General features: G+C 41.2%; 1 protein-coding gene across 4 annotated transcripts in view; it reads right to left on the bottom strand.

Annotated features, from left to right (window-relative positions):
- Window positions 1-391: 391 nt before the first annotated feature.
- Window positions 392-21,111, bottom strand: part of LOC6624505 (uncharacterized) — a 67,554-nt gene continuing 46,834 nt past the window's right edge. For all 4 annotated transcript variants that reach the window (XM_032434996.2, XM_032434997.2, XM_032434998.2 and 1 more), the window contains 2 exons: window positions 3,675-4,205; window positions 392-3,222 (listed from right to left, as the gene is read on the bottom strand). In XM_032434996.2, coding sequence (XP_032290887.1) covers window positions 1,040-3,222; window positions 3,675-4,205 — 2,714 coding nt within the window. In that variant the 3' untranslated portion in view covers window positions 392-1,039. The remainder of the gene's footprint in view (window positions 3,223-3,674; window positions 4,206-21,111) is intronic.

Raw genomic sequence — 21,111 nt, 5'->3', positions numbered from 1 at the left:
GCACTAGCACATTTAAAATGCCAGCCCGAAAGTATGCCGCACATTTTTTTTTACTTTAGTGCAGCAACCTTCTGCTGATTTATGTTCGCCTGGTACTTTAGCAGTTTTTGGGACTCGGACTCGGCTGCAAAACGACTTTTGTTTTTTGATGACGTCACACAACAGCGACTGACTGAGCGTTTGGTACGGACCTGCCGCACAGCTAGGACAACAGTGCAGGCCGTCAACTGTAACAGTAGCAAATTGAAAGTTGCACATACAGAAAATTTTAAAAGCATCGTAACCTGCTACTGATTGCTGTTCGCCTGGTATTTGGGGCGGTCAGCAAGATGCTTGTAAATCACAACTTTTGAACGTCGGCAGCGAGCTATATATAATAAAGTCAGTTTGTTTAATATGTTTATTTATTTCAATTATTTAGTAGAAGCATCAAGTACAATAATTGTATAAATAGTTTCGTTTTCCATGTGTCGTTGTGTGAGTGTGTGTGTGTGTTTGTCTTTGATTATGTTGCAAGACTAAATGCTAGATAAATACATATACACCCATAGCACAGATTACATCTATGTAGATTCTAGAAGCGTACGCAGAACAAAGAGTTTTTAAATTACACACGATATTGCTAATTTGTATTACTTAGTGAAATATTTTCTGGTAATACGCATGACTTTTGTGGGGGGCTTAGAATTAATACCCTTGCAAAGGCTAATCATGAAATGTTTTACTTACTACAGGAGACGTCGCAGACGGCCCGTCATTAATTATGTATATATGATTGATTAGTTCAAATCTATCTAGATGAATTTTTGCATGGATAACTCTAATTATATAGACGTATTATGTAGTTTTTAGAAGGGAGGATCGCATGGATCCGATTAATCGGACTAGATGGAAAGAGCTTCCATTGATTAGGCATAGATTTGTATGGAGTATGGAGTACACTTCCTAGATATATGTCTGCAAGGGTATTTAATCTTCGGCGTGCCGAGATAAAGTTTCTTTTTGCCTTTGTTTTGTATGTGGTTGTCCGTGTTTCCGCCTACAGATAGCCATGTCCGGCCACCTCGGCTGGAATGAAGCCCTCGCGTCCGTCTCGCGTCTTCACATAGAACCATTGGCGCTGATCCTTGGACTCGCGGCACTCGCAGAGCGTCACAATCTCGCCCTTGTGGACGACAATGCTATCCGTGATGAAGTCCGCGTTGATGGCGACTAGAGTTTGGCGCAGTCCGTTCTGCTGTTGCCGCCGCAGCACACTCAACATGGCGCCCGCCGCGGGCGGAGCCTGGTGCGGAGTCTGTTGCGGCATCTGCTGCTGCGGCTGCTGGAGGGGAGTGCTCTTTGGATGCAGATGCTGACCGTTGTGGCCATTGGTTATGTACGAAACGTTCGACAAACGCCGCACGGGCTGTGACTGCTGCTGCGCATGCAGATGCTTCTGCCTGGTCATCCTCTGCTGCTGTTGCTGCTGCTGCTGGAGGGTGACATATTCGTCGTTGGAGGCGCTGCGCACCGAGGCGGTGCCGGAGCCCAGCTGCTTGGTGGAGCGCAGTTGTGCGTAGGCCTTCTCCACGAGCTTTGGTTGGGAGGCAGCGCGCAAATATAGCTTGTCCACGTGCTGCTCCCCGTACAAGGAGCCCGCCAGGCTGCCGCCATGCGACAACAGACTCTTGCTCGTGTTGTTGTTGTTGTTGTTGTTGTGCTCCTCGGCAGCTGCTGCTGCTGCTCCTAATTTGGCGCTGCGCGGCGTGCGAGCTCCATCGGAGCGTGTGCCGCCGCGCAGACGTATCTCCTTCTCCGAGTCGGTCATGTTGCCGCAGGGTCGCGGAAAGATGTCCGCATTGGACTCCCAGCAGGGCGTCGGCTTGGAGCTGCTGCCCCCACCCGTGGGCAATATGCCCAGGGGCAGGCAGCTGGCATAGCCGACGTAGCCCTCCTCGGCGTGCGGCGTCTGCACATAGAGCCAGTTTTGGTTCTTGAACACCGCATTGACGACCATGCCCAGTGGCAGCGGTATCTCCAGCTGATAGCCGCCGGGTCGCGTCTGATAGAGCGTGCTGGCCGTGGCCAGGACAACGGGTATATTGCCCGGTGCCGACAGCGAGCAGCGCGACAGAAACTCATCCACGTTGTGTATCTCGTAGCCAAAACGCTGGACACGATTGCGTTCCCGTTCGCGACGTTTGCGATGCCGATGGCGACGCGGCGGCTGCTGCACACCGGGTGCTCCTCCTCCGCCCCCTTCGGAGACGGCAACCAAACTGGGCTCCGAGTATGTGCACTTCAGTGCATCCGCTGTCGTCGTTGTTGTCGTCGTCGTCGCCGGGCTGGCGGCGGCAGCTCCCACGCCGGCGGCTCGCGCCTGCTGCAGCCGGCTGGCCAGCTTCTTGCGGATCTCGTTGCGCTTGCGCGCCAACAGCAACGCCTCGTGGTGCACATCGCTGCGCGGCGCACGCTGCGGCGTGCAGACGAACAGCAGCTCTTTGGTGGTGGCGGCGGCCACGGGCGCGCCCAGCGGTGCGCTGCGCGTGCCCTTGTCCTTGTACTCCAGCAGATTCTGATTGCTGAAGAACTTTTGGCTCGCCAGCTGCCCGTTGGCCGGCGCCTGGTGGGCGGTGGGCGTGGTGGCGTAACCAGTAAGCGGCTCCGTGCCGCTGCCGGGCAGCTGCTTGACGCGATAACGCTTCTTGCCCACGTCCAGCTGCGTGGGCACCGGCTCCGTACGCTGCAGCGGCAAGCAGTTGGAGACATCGCCAGCTGCCGGCACATGTCCATTGCTGAGCGGCTGCTTCTCCAGCTGCTTCTCCTTGGCTGTCTCCGCCTCAGGCGACTCATTGGCTGGCGGCTGGGATTGGGTCTGGGGCTGGGACGGGGGCTGGTGCTGCTCCCGCAGCACCCAGGTCAGTGAGATGCGCGGCCGTCGCAGGCTCAGATTCTGACCCATCGCTAGTCTGTCCAAGCCTACAGCATGTTGCAGTTGTGGTGTGCTCTTGGCCCGACCAGCGCCTAGCGGCGGCAACGCCAGCTCATCAATCTCCACATAGTCCGAGCTGTACTCAACGCCACTTGACTGACGATTCGGCGGCGGCGGCGGCGGCGGTGGTGGGGGCGTGGCCGTAAAATTACCCACGGAGCTGTCGCTGCTGCCGGGTTGCTGCTGCTGTTGCTGCTGGTGATGGAGAATCAAGGCGCAGGCGTGCAACAAGTCCGGACAATAGGCATCTGCAAGAGGAGAAAGCGATAAATATGCAGCCAAAAGCAAGAGAGAGAGAGAGAGAGTGCTCGACTAGGAGATACCCTGTAGCCAGCAAGGAGCTGTAGTAGAAAGTACTCGAAACTTTCTTTTTACGGCTTGTAGATGGCTGTGCTTCTTCTTCCTACAGCTCCACAATATGAAGAAGTTTATTCATAAAAAACTTCGGTGCTTAGAGTCCGATCTTAATGAAAGTTAGAATTATAATCTTCGAGCCTCAGACGATCAAACGGACAGCTAGATGTTATATGGCATAAAACCAGCATACCCCTTCTCACGTTTTTGCACAGGGTATTTAAGCTTATTTAATTTTCCCTAAAACAATTTGCTCAACAGCTCAAAACAGAACAGTTCTCGTGGCTGTCCACTGTAGAGAGCTTTTACTGTACTAATTAGAATTCTTCGGCGCCCCTTGACTTACCTCTCAGTCCACGTGAGCTGCGTCCGCGCCGACGCTGGCGTCTGACTGCGCTGCTTAGCTCGCCGTCGTCGCAGTCGCTGTCGCTGCTCTGCTCGCTGCTGCTGCTGCTGCTGCTGCTGTTGGTGCTGGCTGCGAATCTTTGCTGCAGCTGCTGCTGCTGCTGCTGCTGAAGTTCACGTAGACGACGTCGGCGTCGTGCTTGCTGACGCGCTGCTGCTGTGGCAGCTGCTGCTGCATGCTCTGCCGCTGGCTGCGGCGCCGGCGGCGGTGGTGCGGCTCGCTCCGTATAGCCCGGCGGCGGTGTCAGCGGCAGCGGGCAATAAAAAGGCGGCGGCGGCGGTGGCGGCGGTTGACGCAGTCGTCGATTTGTCTCCTCTAGAACGTAATCGTTCTGCTGCGCCTGCGCGTGCGTCGGCTGCGACTGCAGCTGCGACTGCGACTGCGACTGGTCTAGGCTGCGCGTGGAGTGTGGCGCAGCTGCCGCAGCGTCCTCTGCTGCATATTGGCGATATGTGGGCGGAACTGAGGCAGCTGTGGGAGAGAGCATCAAAGGGTATCACGATGAGAAGAAGAAGAAGGCAATAGAGCAAATTATGTCGAGCTAGCCCGACTGGCAGATACCCTGTAAGTCGCATAAGACAACTGTGAGAGAGCAACAAATGGAATCAAGATGAGATGAAGGCAGGACAGTAAAAGAAAAATGAGCGTGCCCGACTAGCAGATACCCTGTAAGCGGTATTCATAGCTCCGACTCGTCTAATACTGTTGCTTAATTTAATTTATTTTATTAATTCATATTGGTCGAGTGTCTGCCTAGTTATTCAAGACATACGATTATGAAAAGGTATATATATAGAGTATATAAGTTGCCTGTTCCACACATATTCAAACAAAAATAACCCCCACTTGGCTATTTCAACCAGGCACAGGGTACATAAAAAGCAACAACACCCCCACAAGGAATATTTAAAATATTTGCCAATATAAACGTCAACCTCTGAGCTCTGAGACCCAAGCAAGAGCCTCAGACCCAGGCCCAGACACAGGCCTCAGTTGCGGCAGTTGCAGTTGCAGTTGGCCACAGTTTCTGGCCACATTTATATGCGCTATCAAGGCCAAGATCAGCGCGAGCTGCGAAATGGCAAAGGCCAACACCAACAACAACAACAACAACAACAACAACAACAAGGAGCAAGCAGGCAGCAGGAGATACGCAAAAAGCGTGGCCAATAAAATTGCAAAGCTGATATGCTCAATGGCAACAACGTGCCAGAAGTGAGTAGTAAAATGTTAAAACGTGACGGTATTTCACAAAAATACCAAATATTGTATGATACCCAGCTACCTCTACTCTGGATATCCCTCCTTTACCCTCACTCTCTCTCTCTCTCTCCCTCTCTCCTACTATATATCTTTCTCTAGAGACCTCGCTCTGTCTCTCTCTCTGTTCCTCTTTCTTAATGGGTCCGTTCTTGCGCTCACATTTGCACAATGTTCAAAAATGGGCAACTTAAAGACGTTTGAATACCCTTTCCTAAAGTCGTTAAGTCTAGAAATAGAACTAGCTGCGTTTTTTTAAATAATGTCGAGAACTAACGCAACTCACATATGTTTTCTTAGACCAGGACAGCATTTCGGAGACAATCATCAGATTGTACTATAAGCCAGGGCTGCAAAAAGTAACAGGCTCTAATCGGGAGTTCCTGACTAGGGAATACCCTGAAGACTCTTCTAGGCAATAACTATAAAATGAACGATTCAATGTATATACACTATTCTATAAGTTAAATGTCAAATTTGGGGACTCTAGCTCTTACAACATAAGAGATTTGCTCAAAAAACTTAATTTCGATAACGATTTTTATCGATTGCTTGCAAATGTTAGTTGGTTATCGACTATCGGAAACAAAATCATGCTGAGCAGACAGGCAACCTACATTCAAAATATCAAGTGTCTAGCTCTTAGAGGTTCTGAGATCCTTGTGTTTTTACATAAAACTGAACAATTGCCCGTTGTGCTGAAAATATTGCAAGCCGTTAATATTTTCAAATACAAGATGCGGGCTAAATTTGAGCTTTACCCAAAATTATGCTCTATCAAATATGTTTAGATAAAAATTAAAAACGGTTGGTTTGAAATCAAATTCATGATCCGATCAATTCAGGTCAAAACCGCTTTGCAGCCATGCTATATACATAATCTAGTCGGAATATAATCTGAACACTTATTTTACAAATTGAACGACATAGTTAATGCACCTCTCTCTACCTTATATGCACAATAACTAAGGCCTGATGAGGGCGCAGAAAGGATAAGGCCCTGAAGCATAGCTGCAAAGCCGGCGGCTGTGGCTTTAACGACCTTTGCCAGTCAATCAATCAGTCAGTCAGTCAGTCAGTCAGTCAGTCAGTCAATCAGTCTATCAGTTTGGGGTATGCCGCGGCAGAGAGCTAATCAAAAAAAGAGCTGTGACTGCGGCAGGCAGATCGTGCGAGGATTACATTGGGCGTGTGACGACAGGGTCAGGGAGTAGAGAGATCGCGGGGCGGGGCGGGGCGAGGCAGTGAGAGGCGGGCGAGTCATTCAGTGAGATCGTGAGGCAGCGGCCTTTAATGGACGCGACGTGAGCTGAGCTGAGCTGAGCTGAGCTCAGTTGAGGCGTGGGCGTGGCACGTCGGACGGGGCACAGAAATTGAAAGTGTTGCAAGGCAGCAAAATGTTGCCGCAGTTGTTGCAATTGTTGTTGCAGCCTCTAATTAAACGGAGACGGGCTGCCAAATTAGCTAATGCCGCGTAGAAAAGCGAGAAAAAAGACAGACAGACAGACAGACAGATAGCAAAGCCCAAACAAGCGACATGCGACATGCGGCGCCCGCAAATGGACAAAACATTGACAAATTTGTTTTGCAACTTGTTCGGCCGCCCAAAGCTGCCCAAATATGGGCATGGCACACACACAGCACAACATGGCCACTGGGGCATTGTCGTCGGCTCTGGCTAAAAGGCGTCTTTGGCCAGTTTGCAACTGCAACTGCAACTGCATTTATGGCCGTGCGGCGGCGATAATAATTCAATCGCGGCGAAATGTCGAAGCGTGCAAATGGGAACGGGACGGGGCCCGTGATTTGGCATAAAAGGCGCTTGGAATTGATTGGAGCTGCATGTGATTAGCCCAAGCTGTACGCCATGAACTCGCCGATAGAGCCGTGTGCGTGTGTGTTGTGGGAAATGAACTCTGGCTCAAGCTGACTTAACTTGGCCAACAAATGGCATTGCGATGCCATTGCGCTAATAAGATAAAAGCATTTTAATTGCAACTAAACATGGCATTTGCAGCAACTCGACATGGACTGGCCGCTAACCCAAGTCAACCCGAACCCCGCCCCCGCCCCCGACCCAGCTACAGTCTCAGTCTTAGCCTGGCTGTAGGCCAAACAACTGTAAAATGGCCAAGATGCGTTGCCTCACATAAAAAACAAAACATATATAAAAAAAAAAGAAGCAACACACATAAAATTAAAAGAAATACGAGAATTGCTCGCATTTGGAAAATACTAAAAATAAATACTAGAAATACTCGCATTTGGTCAAGAAAAATTGATTTCAAGCTCTCGCTTTCTACAGCTCGTCCCCCTTTTTCTCTTTCTCCTTCTCTCTCTCTCCTTCTCTCTCTCTCTCGCTCCCACCTGTTGGCTGTGCAGTAAATTAAAATGCTGCAGGGGCTCATCAAGTATTTAACGAGGGACCATCGAACATAAACATTAAGCCTACAGCTGCAACGAGTTAGCGTGTGCTCGACTGGCTAATACCCTGTATACGTGCATATTCCTATCATATATATTTGCAGAATGAGTTTCTGGAATTTGGGTAAGTCTAGTTTCTGGAGCTCATGAGATAGGCTTGGAAAGTCAAGACATATGAATATATCGATATTTATTGGTGTATCTGGATATCGATATATCGATATTTGCCGATTTATCAGAACTTTGTAGTGATATTTATCAATGTATCACGATTATATATCTATATTTATCAATTTATTTATCGATTTTTTATTAAAACGTCACATCGATATTTATTGACTTTATCAGGATTCTATATCGATATTTATCGATTGTATCAGTACGTTCAATTGGCCTTTATTTGGAAAAATGCTTGGTGAAAGAAAGAACAAAAGGCAGAAAATTCCCAATACTCTTCGATTCTTGGCTTTCATTATCTCTGTAATGGATTTAAGCTCATCGCCATCCATATTACCCTACCTACGTCTAAAGTCAATTGTTTTAAGGGCTGAAGCGTTTGTTGCTTAGCTCGTAAAGTATGCTCAAAAACGGGCATACTTTACATGCTATGAGCCTCTTTATTCTGACTATTATCTCATTTGCATAATTTCATTATACCCATTGTTAATCATTTTCATTATAGGGTATTACAACTACAAGTCCACAACGATGAGAAGTTGCGCACTGGCTCGTAAAAAAAAAAACGCCATAAAGTTGCTCGATTGTCAGATTGTGAGATTGTCAGTAGGTGCCAGTCGGGTAGCAAAATCCCTGTTGACATGGCCAACAGGCACGAGTCCAGATATCCCTCCATAAGCTCCATACGCCCGCATTTGCCCCTCGCCCACTCCTATAGGCAATGCCTGGAGCAGTCATCAAGTGTGCAAATTTATGCAGAAAATAATTTACACAAATTTCAGTTTTTTAGCTTTTCAATTAGCACGCATCAGGTTACATTCCGGACAGCGGGGCGATAGGGTCGGGGGCAGGGCGGGAAGATATCACTACTTAAGCCAATTTTATGGGATTTTAATGTGTGCTGCGTTTTGGGTGGCCCGTCCATGATTTGAATAGGTGCGATTTACCAATGCGATCAAAAATCAATTTGAATTTTTATTATTGACTCGATTTGAGCTGCGGCAAGGAGCTGGCCTAGTTGATGGCAGCGAGGGGGAGTAGGGGGGAGAGGGTGGGGGCAGCTAGGCAGGTTGCAGTTGCTTGTTGACCATGGCCATAAAATTTAAACGTTGCTTTGTGCCATTCGCCACGTTTTGTGTGTGTGCGTTTTAAACGCTTTTAAATATTTATGGGCCCATTTTGTGGCTGCCTCTCGACCCCTCACCATCCTCTACCCCTCTACAAACGTAACGTAACCACAAAAAATATGATTTTATGATGTTAATAAATTTAAATGTTGTGGGTTCAAGTTTTTAGGCCCTAACAGAAGTAAATGCGCTGCGAGAAAGTTGGCCCAAGTTTAAATAAATGGCCAGCGGCAAATTAATTTCACAGGCAACAATTTCTAAACCTGCCCAAAACAAAATTTTCAACTATTTAAATTTTCTCCATTAATTGTGTAATAATATATAAATGAGACCTATATATGTATTAAGAGTATTTTGTGTGAAGGAATATAAGTATTATAAGTGGGTGTGTGTGGGCGTGTGTGTGTTTGTGTATGCATGCATGTATGTATGTATTTATGTATGCATATGCGTGCATGTTTGTTTGCTAGCACCAAATGCAGACCAAAGTAATTTGTCGGTTTGCGACAAATTTAAATAAAACGAATTTCTATGAAGTGCTCTCCTCCTCGATTCTCAAGAATTCAAGTAGGCTCTGTCGAAATTCAGTAAGGCAGGACACTTTGGCTCCAACTGCCTGTGGAGGAGCAACTGTGGAGAAGGCGGCGGCACTGGAGGAGGTGGGCGGGTAAGTAGATATGTATGTAGATGTATGTATGTATATGTATGCATGTATATGTATGCATGTAGATGTATGTATGTTGATGTATGTATGTTGATGTATGTATATATATGTATGCATATGCATACATCTAATGCGTAAAGATGTAAGTATGTAGGTGTATATATGTAGATGTATGTATGTATATGTATGTATGTTGATGTATGTATGCATGTAAATGTATTTATGCAGATGTGTGTATGTAGATGTATGTATGTATGTAGATATATGTATGCATATATGTATGTCTGCATGTATTTAGGTATCCGGACATGTATTCATATATGTATGTCTGCATGTATTTAGGTATCCGGACATGTATTCATATATGTACGCATGCATGTATATATACAAAACAAGCATGCATACATGCATACATACATAAATTTACATAATCGAGTTATGGGATTGGGAAATTTCGACCTAATATTTGATATTTGAGGGTACCATTTCCACATGAATCATATTGCCAGATTTTGATGCAGAATTGATTTTAATATATAATATTTGATGAAAGTCAATTTTATATCTAAAACAAGTCATAATCTATTTTCACTGCGGGAATCGCTACGGTTAGGACAATGCCATGGCTATGTATGTTTGGAAGTCGTAATTCCTTGGAGTTAAAATAGACTGAAGCCACTTTAAGGCAATAAACTGCGCAGCAAACAAATGGTCATAGAGGTCAAGAGAAACTGTCTTTAGCTCGATAAGTGTGGCTTTTGTTTGAGGAATGTAAAGGACAATAGAAGGGGCCGAGGTCCTTGGCAGGACAAGAAGGACGAGAGCGGGCGGACAAGTGCGTATTTAAAGCTCAATGGCCAACTTGGAAGACGACACACTCCACGTACATATGGTCGAGAGGCGAGCTGGCAGTCCAAAATCAAGTTAACAAAAGACAAATGCGGCTGCTGCGAGGGAGCCGAAGGACTGGAGCAGCGCTTGTCAAAGGCAAGAGGGGGCGGGGGCGCACGATAAGCGTCAAGGGACATGGAGCCTGTGTCGCAAAACAAAGCACAGGAGCAGATACGAGCGCGCAGAAAGCAAAGCAAAACATTCCAATGAAAAACTGGTAAAAGCAAAAGACGGGGAGCAGTTCGGAAAGAGGGGGTGAGGGGGAAGGGCGGGTGGTGTGTGTGTTACATCAAAGCAAAAGGCAGCGAGTGCTGCGGGCGGCATGTAAATTGAAATGTGCCATCAAGAGGGAAGCCCGAAAAAAGCATGTCAAAGCTCGAACCTAGCCCAACACCAGGCGCATGCGGCGGAAACGGAAACGCATTTGATTTCCTGCCCAGCTGATGAGCCAACTGCTTGAGGATGCTGCGGGGGATGGCGATAGCACAGGGGAAATATGGGCCGAGACTGCACTCTAGCTACTTCAGCAAATATGTCTTCAAGTGTCGTTTAACGAGTGCCAGCAGCAGCAGAGCACGCGCGCCCAAACCTATTGCTCGGGCTAGCGATGGGCACGAGTCGTGTTTAATTTAATGACAAACACGAAGTGTTCGTAGTGCAATTTTGATTTTAACGAGATCAACACGAACTAACACGCGCTAACAATATTAAACACGAAGTGTTTGAGCTGGAATTAAGAACTTAACACGAGTTAAGACGGAAAACTATGCATAAAAAGCCAAACCTTGTGAAAATCTAATGAAATTTGACCGAGTTATGGGATTGGGAAATTATGACCTATGTCTATATACGAATCTAAGGGGTAAGATTTTGACATGAATTTCGACTAAAATTTACGTAGTCAGATTTAAATTCCAGTTTATTTAAGAGGGAAAACTATGCATAAAAAGCCAAACCTCGTGAAAATCTGATGAAATTTGACCGAGTTATGGGATTGGGAAATTATGACCTATGTCTATATACAAATCTAAGGGGTAAGATTTTGACATGAATTTCGACTAAAATTTACGTAGTCAGATTTAAATGCCAGATTATTTAAGAGGGAAAACTATGCATAAAAAGCCAAACCACGTGAAAATCTGATGTGATTTGACCGAGTTATGGGATTGGGAAATTATGACCTATGTCTATATACGAATCTAAGGGGTAAGATTTTGACTTGAATTTCGACTAAAATTTACGTAGTCAGATTTAAATGCCAGTTTATTTAAGAGGGAAAACTATGCATAAAGAGCCAAACCTCGTGAAAATCTGATGAAATTTGACCGAGTTATGGGATTGGGAAATTATGACCTATGCCTATATACGAATCTAAGGGGTAAGATTTTGACATGAATTTCGACTAAAATTTACGTAGTCAGATTTAAATGCCAGATTATTTAAGAGGGAAAACTAGGCATAAAAAGCCAAACCACGCGAAAATCTGATGAGATTTGACCGAGTTATGGGATTGGGAAATTATGACCTATGTCTATATACGAATCTAAGGGGTAAGATTTTGACATGAATTTCGACTAAAATTTACGTAGTCAGATTTAAATGCGAGATTATTTAAGAGGGAAAACTAGGCATAAAAAGCCAAACCACGTGAAAATATGATAAAATTTGACCGAGTTATGGGATTGGGAAATTATGACCTATGCTTATATACGAATCTAAGGGGTAAGATTTTGACATGAATTTCGACTAAAATTTACGTAGTCAGATTTAAATGCCAGTTTATTTAAGAGGGAAAACTATGCATAAAAAGTCAAACCTCGTGAAAATATGATAAAATTTGACCGAGTTATGGGATTGGGAAATTATGACCTATGCCTATATACGAATCTAAGGGGTAAGATTTTGACATGAATTTCGACTAAAATTTACGTAGTCAGATTTAAATGCCAGTTTATTTAAGAGGGAAAACTATGCATAAAAAGTCAAACCTCGTGAAAATCTGATGAAATTTGACCGAGTTATGGGATTGGGAAATTATGACCTGTCTTTATACGAATCTAAGGGGTAAGATTTTGACATGAATTTCGACTAAAATTTACGTAGTCAGATTTAAATGCCAGTTTATTTAAGAGGGAAAACTATGCATAAAAAGTCAAACCTCGTGAAAATATGATAAAATTTGACCGAGTTATGGGATTGGGAAATTATGACCTATGCCTATATACGAATCTAAGGGGTAAGATTTTGACATGAATTTCGACTAAAATTTACGTAGTCAGATTTAAATGCCAGTTTATTTAAGAGGGAAAACTATGCATAAAAAGCCAAACCTCGTGAAAATCTGATGAAATTTGACCGAGTTATGGGATTGGGAAATTATGACCTATGTCTATATACGAATCTAAGGGGTAAGATTTTGACATGAATTTCGACTAAAATTTACGTAGTCAGATTTAAATGCCAGTTTATTTAAGAGGGAAAACTAGGCATAAAAAGCCAAACCTCGTGAAAATCTGATGAAATTTGACCGAGTTATGGGATTGGGAAATTATGACCTTTGTCTATATACGAATCTAAGGGGTAAGATTTTGACTTGAATTTCGACTAAAATTTACGTAGTCAGATTTAAATGCCAGATTATTTAAGAGGGAAAACTAGGCATAAAAAGCCAAACCACGCGAAAATCTGATGAAATTTGACCGAGTTATGGGATTGGGAAATTATGACCTATGTCTATATACGAATCTAAGGGGTAAGATTTTGACATGAATTTCGACTAAAATTTACGTAGTCAGATTTAAATGCCAGTTTATTTAAGAGGGAAAACTAGGCATAAAAAGCCAAACCTCGTGAAAATCTGATGAAATTTGACCGAGTTATGGGATTGGGAAATTATGACCTTTGTCTATATACGAATCTAAGGGGTAAGATTTTGACTTGAATTTCGACTAAAATTTACGTAGTCAGATTTAAATGCCAGATTATTTAAGAGGGAAAACTAGGCATAAAAAGCCAAACCACGCGAAAATCTGATGAGATTTGACCGAGTTATGGGATTGGGAAATTATGACCTATGTCTATATACGAATCTAAGGGGTAAGATTTTGACATGAATTTCGACTAAAATTTACGTAGTCAGATTTAAATGCCAGATTATTTTAGAGGGAAAACTAGGCATAAAAAGCCAAACCACGCGAAAATCTGATGAGATTTGACCGAGTTATGGGATTGGGAAATTATGACCTATGTCTATATACGAATCTAAGGGGTAAGATTTTGACATGAATTTCGACTAAAATTTACGTAGTCAGATTTAAATGCCAGTTTATTTAAGAGGGAAAACTATGCTTAAAAAGTCAAACCTCGTGAAAATATGATAAAATTTGACCGAGTTATGGGATTGGGAAATTATGACCTATGCCTATATACGAATCTAAGGGGTAAGATTTTGACATGAATTTCGACTAAAATTTACGTAGTCAGATTTAAATGCCAGTTTATTTAAGAGGGAAAACTATGCATAAAAAGTCAAACCGTGAAAATCTGATGAAATTTGACCGAGTTATGGGATTGGGAAATTATGACCTATGTCTTTATACGAATCTAAGGGGTAAGATTTTGACATGAATTTCGACTAAAATTTACGTAGTCAGATTTAAATGCCAGTTTATTTAAGAGGGAAAACTATGCATAAAAAGTCAAACCTCGTGAAAATATGATAAAATTTGACCGAGTTATGGGATTGGGAAATTATGACCTATGCCTATATACGAATCTAAGGGGTAAGATTTTGACATGAATTTCGACTAAAATTTACGTAGTCAGATTTAAATGCCAGTTTATTTAAGAGGGAAAACTATGCATAAAAAGCCAAACCTCGTGAAAATCTGATGAAATTTGACCGAGTTATGGGATTGGGAAATTATGACCTATGTCTATATGCGAATCTAAGGGGTAAGATTTTGACATGAATTTCGACTAAAATTTACGTAGTCAGATTTAAATGCCAGATTATTTAAGAGGGAAAACTAGGCATAAAAAGCCAAACCACGCGAAAATCTGATGAGATTTGACCGAGTTATGGGATTGGGAAATTATGACCTATGCCTATATACGAATCTAAGGGGTAAGATTTTGACATGAATTTCGACTAAAATTTACGTAGTCAGATTTAAATGCCAGTTTATTTAAGAGGGAAAACTAGGCATAAAAAGTCAAACCTCGTGAAAACTGATGAAATTTGACCGAGTTATGGGATTGGGAAATTATGACCTATGTCTTTATACGAATCTAAGGGGTAAGATTTTGACATGAATTTCGACTAAAATTTACGTAGTCAGATTTAAATGCCAGTTTATTTAAGAGGGAAAACTATGCATAAAAAGTCAAACCTCGTGAAAATATGATAAAATTTGACCGAGTTATGGGATTGGGAAATTATGACCTATGCCTATATACGAATCTAAGGGGTAAGATTTTGACATGAATTTCGACTAAAATTTACGTAGTCAGATTTAAATGCCAGATTATTTAAGAGGGAAAACTATGCATAAAAAGCCAAACCACGTGAAAATCTGATGTGATTTGACCGAGTTATGGGATTGGGAAATTATGACCTATGTCTATATACGAATCTAAGGGGTAAGATTTTGACTTGAATTTCGACTAAAATTTACGTAGTCAGATTTAAATGCCAGATTATTTAAGAGGGAAAACTAGGCATAAAAAGCCAAACCACGCGAAAATCTGATGAGATTTGACCGAGTTATGGGATTGGGAAATTATGACCTATGTCTATATACGAATCAAAGGGGTAAGATTTTGACATGAATTTCGACTAAAATTTACGTAGTCAGATTTAAATGCCAGATTATTTTAGAGGGAAAACTAGGCATAAAAAGCCAAACCACGCGAAAATCTGATGAGATTTGACCGAGTTATGGGATTGGGAAATTATGACCTATGTCTATATACGAATCTAAGGGGTAAGATTTTGACATGAATTTCGACTAAAATTTACGTAGTCAGATTTAAATGCCAGTTTATTTAAGAGGGAAAACTATGCTTAAAAAGTCAAACCTCGTGAAAATATGATAAAATTTGACCGAGTTATGGGATTGGGAAATTATGACCTATGCCTATATACGAATCTAAGGGGTAAGATTTTGACATGAATTTCGACTAAAATTTACGTAGTCAGATTTAAATGTCAGTTTATTTAAGAGGGAAAACTATGCATAAAAAGTCAAACCTCGTGAAAATCTGATGAAATTTGACCGAGTTATGGGATTGGGAAATTATGACCTATGTCTATATACGAATCTAAGGGGTAAGATTTTGACATGAATTTCGACTAAAATTTACGTAGTCAGATTTAAATGCCAGTTTATTTAAGAGGGAAAACTAGGCATAAAAAGCCAAACCTCGTGAAAATCTGATGAAATTTGACCGAGTTATGGGATTGGGAAATTATGACCTTTGTCTATATACGAATCTAAGGGGTAAGATTTTGACTTGAATTTCGACTAAAATTTACGTAGTCAGATTTAAATGCCAGATTATTTAAGAGGGAAAACTAGGCATAAAAAGCCAAACCACGCGAAAATCTGATGAGATTTGACCGAGTTATGGGATTGGGAAATTATGACCTATGTCTATATACGAATCAAAGGGGTAAGATTTTGACATGAATTTCGACTAAAATTTACGTAGTCAGATTTAAATGCCAGATTATTTAAGAGGGAAAACTATGCATAAAGAGCCAAACCTCGTGAAAATCTGATGAAATTTGACCGAGTTATGGGATTGGGAAATTATGACCTATGCCTATATACGAATCTAAGGGGTAAGATTTTGACATGAATTTCGACTAAAATTTACGTAGTCAGATTTAAATGCCAGATTATTTAAGAGGGAAAACTAGGCATAAAAAGCCAAACCACGCGAAAATCTGATGAGATTTGACCGAGTTATGGGATTGGGAAATTATGACCTATGTCTATATACGAATCTAAGGGGTAAGATTTTGACTTGAATTTCGACTAAAATTTACGTAGTCAGATTTAAATGCGAGATTATTTAAGAGGGAAAACTAGGCATAAAAAGCCAAACCTCGTGAAAATATGATAAAATTTGACCGAGTTATGGGATTGGGAAATTATGACCTATGCCTATATACGAATCTAAGGGGTAAGATTTTGACATGAATTTCGATTAAAATTTACGTAGTCAGATTTAAATGCCAGTTTATTTAAGAGGGAAAACTATGCATAAAAAGTCAAACCTCGTGAAAATATGATAAAATTTGACCGAGTTATGGGATTGGGAAATTATGACCTATGCCTATATACGAATCTAAGGGGTAAGATTTTGACATGAATTTCGACTAAAATTTACGTAGTCAGATTTAAATGCCAGTTTATTTAAGAGGGAAAACTATGCATAAAAAGTCAAACCTCGTGAAAATCTGATGAAATTTGACCGAGTTATGGGATTGGGAAATTATGACCTGTCTTTATACGAATCTAAGGGGTAAGATTTTGACATGAATTTCGACTAAAATTTACGTAGTCAGATTTAAATGCCAGTTTATTTAAGAGGGAAAACTATGCATAAAAAGTCAAACCTCGTGAAAATATGATAAAATTTGACCGAGTTATGGGATTGGGAAATTATGACCTATGCCTATATACGAATCTAAGGGGTAAGATTTTGACATGAATTTCGACTAAAATTTACGTAGTCAGATTTAAATGCCAGTTTATTTAAGAGGGAAAACTATGCATAAAAAGCCAAACATCGTGAAAATCTGATGAAATTTGACCGAGTTATGGGATTGGGAAATTATGACCTATGTCTATATACGAATCTAAGGGGTAAGATTTTGACATGAATTTCGACTAAAATTTACGTAGTCAGATTTAAATGCCAGTTTATTTAAGAGGGAAAACTAGGCATAAAAAGCCAAACCTCGTGAAAATCTGATGAAATTTGACCGAGTTATGGGATTGGGAAATTATGACCTTTGTCTATATACGAATCTAAGGGGTAAGATTTTGACTTGAATTTCGACTAAAATTTACGTAGTCAGATTTAAATGCCAGATTATTTAAGAGGGAAAACTAGGCATAAAAAGCCAAACCACGCGAAAATCTGATGAGATTAGACCGAGTTATGGGATTGGGAAATTATGACCTATGTCTATATACGAATCAAAGGGGTAAGATTTTGACATGAATTTCGACTAAAATTTACGTAGTCAGATTTAAATGCCAGATTATTTTAGAGGGAAAACTAGGCATAAAAAGCCAAACCACGCGAAAATCTGTTGAGATTTGACCGAGTTATGGGATTGGGAAATTATGACCTATGTCTATATACGAATCTAAGGGGTAAGATTTTGACATGAATTTCGACTAAAATTTACGTAGTCAGATTTAAATGCCAGTTTATTTAAGAGGGAAAACTATGCATAAAAAGTCAAACCTCGTGAAAATATGATAAAATTTGACCGAGTTATGGGATTGGGAAATTATGACCTATGCCTATATACGAATCTAAGGGGTAAGATTTTGACATGAATTTCGACTAAAATTTACGTAGTCAGATTTAAATGCCAGTTTATTTAAGAGGGACAACTATGCATAAAAAGCCAAACCTCGTGAAAATCTGATGAAATTTGACCGAGTTATGGGATTGGGAAATTATGACCTATGTCTATATACGAATCTAAGGGGTAAGATTTTGACATGAATTTCGACTAAAATTTACGTAGTCAGATTTAAATGCCAGATTATTTAAGAGGGAAAACTAGGCATAAAAAGCCAAACCACGCGAAAATCTGATGAGATTTGACCGAGTTATGGGATTGGGAGATTATGACCTATGCCTATATACGAATCTAAGGGGTAAGATTTTGACATGAATTTCGACTAAAATTTACGTAGTCAGATTTAAATGCCAGTTTATTTAAGAGGGAAAACTAGGCATAAAAAGTCAAACCTCGTGAAAACTGATGAAATTTGACCGAGTTATGGGATTGGGAAATTATGACCTATGTCTTTATACGAATCTAAGGGGTAAGATTTTGACATGAATTTCGACTAAAATTTACGTAGTCAGATTTAAATGCCAGTTTATTTAAGAGGGAAAACTATGCATAAAAAGTCAAACCTCGTGAAAATATGATAAAATTTGACCGAGTTATGGGATTGGGAAATTATGACCTATGCCTATATACGAATCTAAGGGGTAAGATTTTGACATGAATTTCGACTAAAATTTACGTAGTCAGATTTAAATGCCAGTTTATTTAAGAGGGAAAACTATGCATAAAAAGCCAAACCTCGTGAAAATCTGATGAAATTTGACCGAGTTATGGGATTGGGAAATTATGACCTATGTCTATATACGAATCTAAGGGGTAAGATTTTGACATGAATTTCGACTAAAATTTACGTCGTCAGATTTAAATGCCAGATTATTTAAGAGGGAAAACTAGGCATAAAAAGCCAAACCACGCGAAAATCTGATGAGATTTGACCGAGTTATGGGATTGGGAAATTATGACCTATGCCTATATACGAATCTAAGGGGTAAGATTTTGACATGAATTTCGACTAAAATTTACGTAGTCAGATTTAAATGCCAGTTTATTTAAGAGGGAAAACTATGCATAAAAAGTCAAACCTCGTGAAAATCTGATGAAATTTGACCGAGTTATGGGATTGGGAAATTATGACCTATGTCTTTTTACGAATCTAAGGGGTAAGATTTTGACATGAATTTCGACTAAAATTTACGTAGTCAGATTTAAATGCCAGTTTATTTAAGAGGGAAAACTATGCATAAAAAGTCAAACCTCGTGAAAATATGATAAAATTTGACCGAGTTATGGGATTGGGAAATTATGACCTATGCCTATATACGAATCTAAGGGGTAAGATTTTGACATGAATTTCGACGAAAATTTACGTAGTCAGATTTAAATTCCAGTTTATTTAAGAGGGAAAACTATGCATAAAAAGTCAAACCTCGTGAAAATCTGATGAAATTTGACCGAGTTATGGGATTGGGAAATTATGACCTATGTCTATATACAAATCTAAGGGGTAAGATTTTGACATGAAATTCGACTAAAATTTACGTAGTCAGATTTAAATGCCAGATTATTTAAGAGGGAAAACTAGGCATAAAAAGCCAAACCACGCGAAAATCTGATGAGATTTGACCGAGTTATGGGATTGGGAAATTATGACCTATGTCTATATACGAATCAAAGGGGTAAGATTGTGACATGAATTTCGACTAAAATTTACGTAGTCAGATTTAAATGCCAGATTATTTAAGACGGAAAATTAGGCATAAAAAGCCAAACCACGTGAAAATATGATAAAATTTGACCGAGTTATGGAATTGGGAAATTATGACCTATGCCTATATACGAATCTAAGGGGAAGATTTTGACATGAATTTCGACTAAAATTTACGTAGTCAGATTTAAATGCCAGTTTATTTAAGAGGGAAAACTATGCATAAAAAGCCAAACCTCGTGAAAATCTGATGAAATTTGACCGAGTTATGGGATTGGGAAATTATGACCTATGTCTATATACGAATCTAAGGGGTAAGATTTTGACATGAATTTCGACTAAAATTTACGTAGTCAGATTTAAATGCCAGATTATTTAAGAGGGAAAACTAGGCATAAAAAGCCAAACCACGCGAAAATCTGATGAGATTTGACCGAGTTATGTGATTGGGAAATTATGTCTTTATACGAATCTAAGGGGTAAGATTTTGACATGAATTTCGACTAAAATTTAGTCAGTTAACTCAAAGCGGGCAAAGACAAAAACGTATTAGCCAGCGAGAATTGGCCTGCATAGAAGTTATGCTTCATTCTAATATAGATATTTATGTATATACCTATACCCTATAACAATACCACATAGCCACGACCCTGTCTTGGCGTGCTTTATTAAAAATTCATTGTTGGTGAATAGTCAAAAAAAAAAAAAAAAGAAATGAAGATAGAAGCAAAACCGCGTCCCTTTGGGGACATTGTTATAAATTCCAATTGGAGCGCTTGAGAAATGTGAAAAATGCGCCATGTAAATTATTTCTACGTCTGGGACGCATTTTTTATTGTGCATGATAAATTTTTATTGTAATTGGCTGTTGATTTATGGCCGAAAGACGAGGCAGTGGCCGCAGCCATGATAAGAAGCCAGATAAGCAGCGGAGAGCCTTTCAATTTGTCGAGGCAGGGCGGGGGCGGGAACTGAAGCATGGGAGGGGCCATGTACTGGGGCGTGGCACTGATAATTAGGAGCGGAATTTGGAATTCATTTTGCAATTTGCCATTATCCATTTTGTTTTATTTTTGTTGCATATCGAATGGAAAATTCAAATGGTTGAGCATAAAAACTAATCGCCGCATTACAGCAAAAAAAAAAAAAAAATCAACTATGCAACGATGCGTAACCTGAGCCACGCCCACCTCTCCCAACAGCCCACCAGGCCCACCCAAGCAGGAAGAAGCTGAAGCCGATTTTGGAGCCTCCTTTTCATGGCTAACATGGCGAAACCAACGCGCATTATTGTTAGAGTCAAATACCATAAGGCTTTATGTAGCGCGCCCTGGAGGATTCAGGCGGGGCGGAGCGGGGCGGGGCGTTGCAGGGAGCTGAAACTGGAACTGGTTGCCTTCGAGATGCGTCCGAAGTGGCAGATTTTGTAATGCTTTTGTGAAAGATTTCATGGTAATTTCACCGGGTTATAACAATTTACAAATTATGCTATCGAAATTTATTGCCCGCGCACCTTCAGGCCA

The sequence above is a fragment of the Drosophila virilis genome, chromosome 3 (assembly GCF_030788295.1).
Source record: "Drosophila virilis strain 15010-1051.87 chromosome 3, Dvir_AGI_RSII-ME, whole genome shotgun sequence".
Taxonomy (NCBI): Eukaryota; Metazoa; Arthropoda; class Insecta; order Diptera; family Drosophilidae; genus Drosophila; species Drosophila virilis.
The sequence above is the reverse complement of the archived record's forward strand: the minus strand, read 5'-3'. Positions and strand labels throughout refer to the sequence as shown.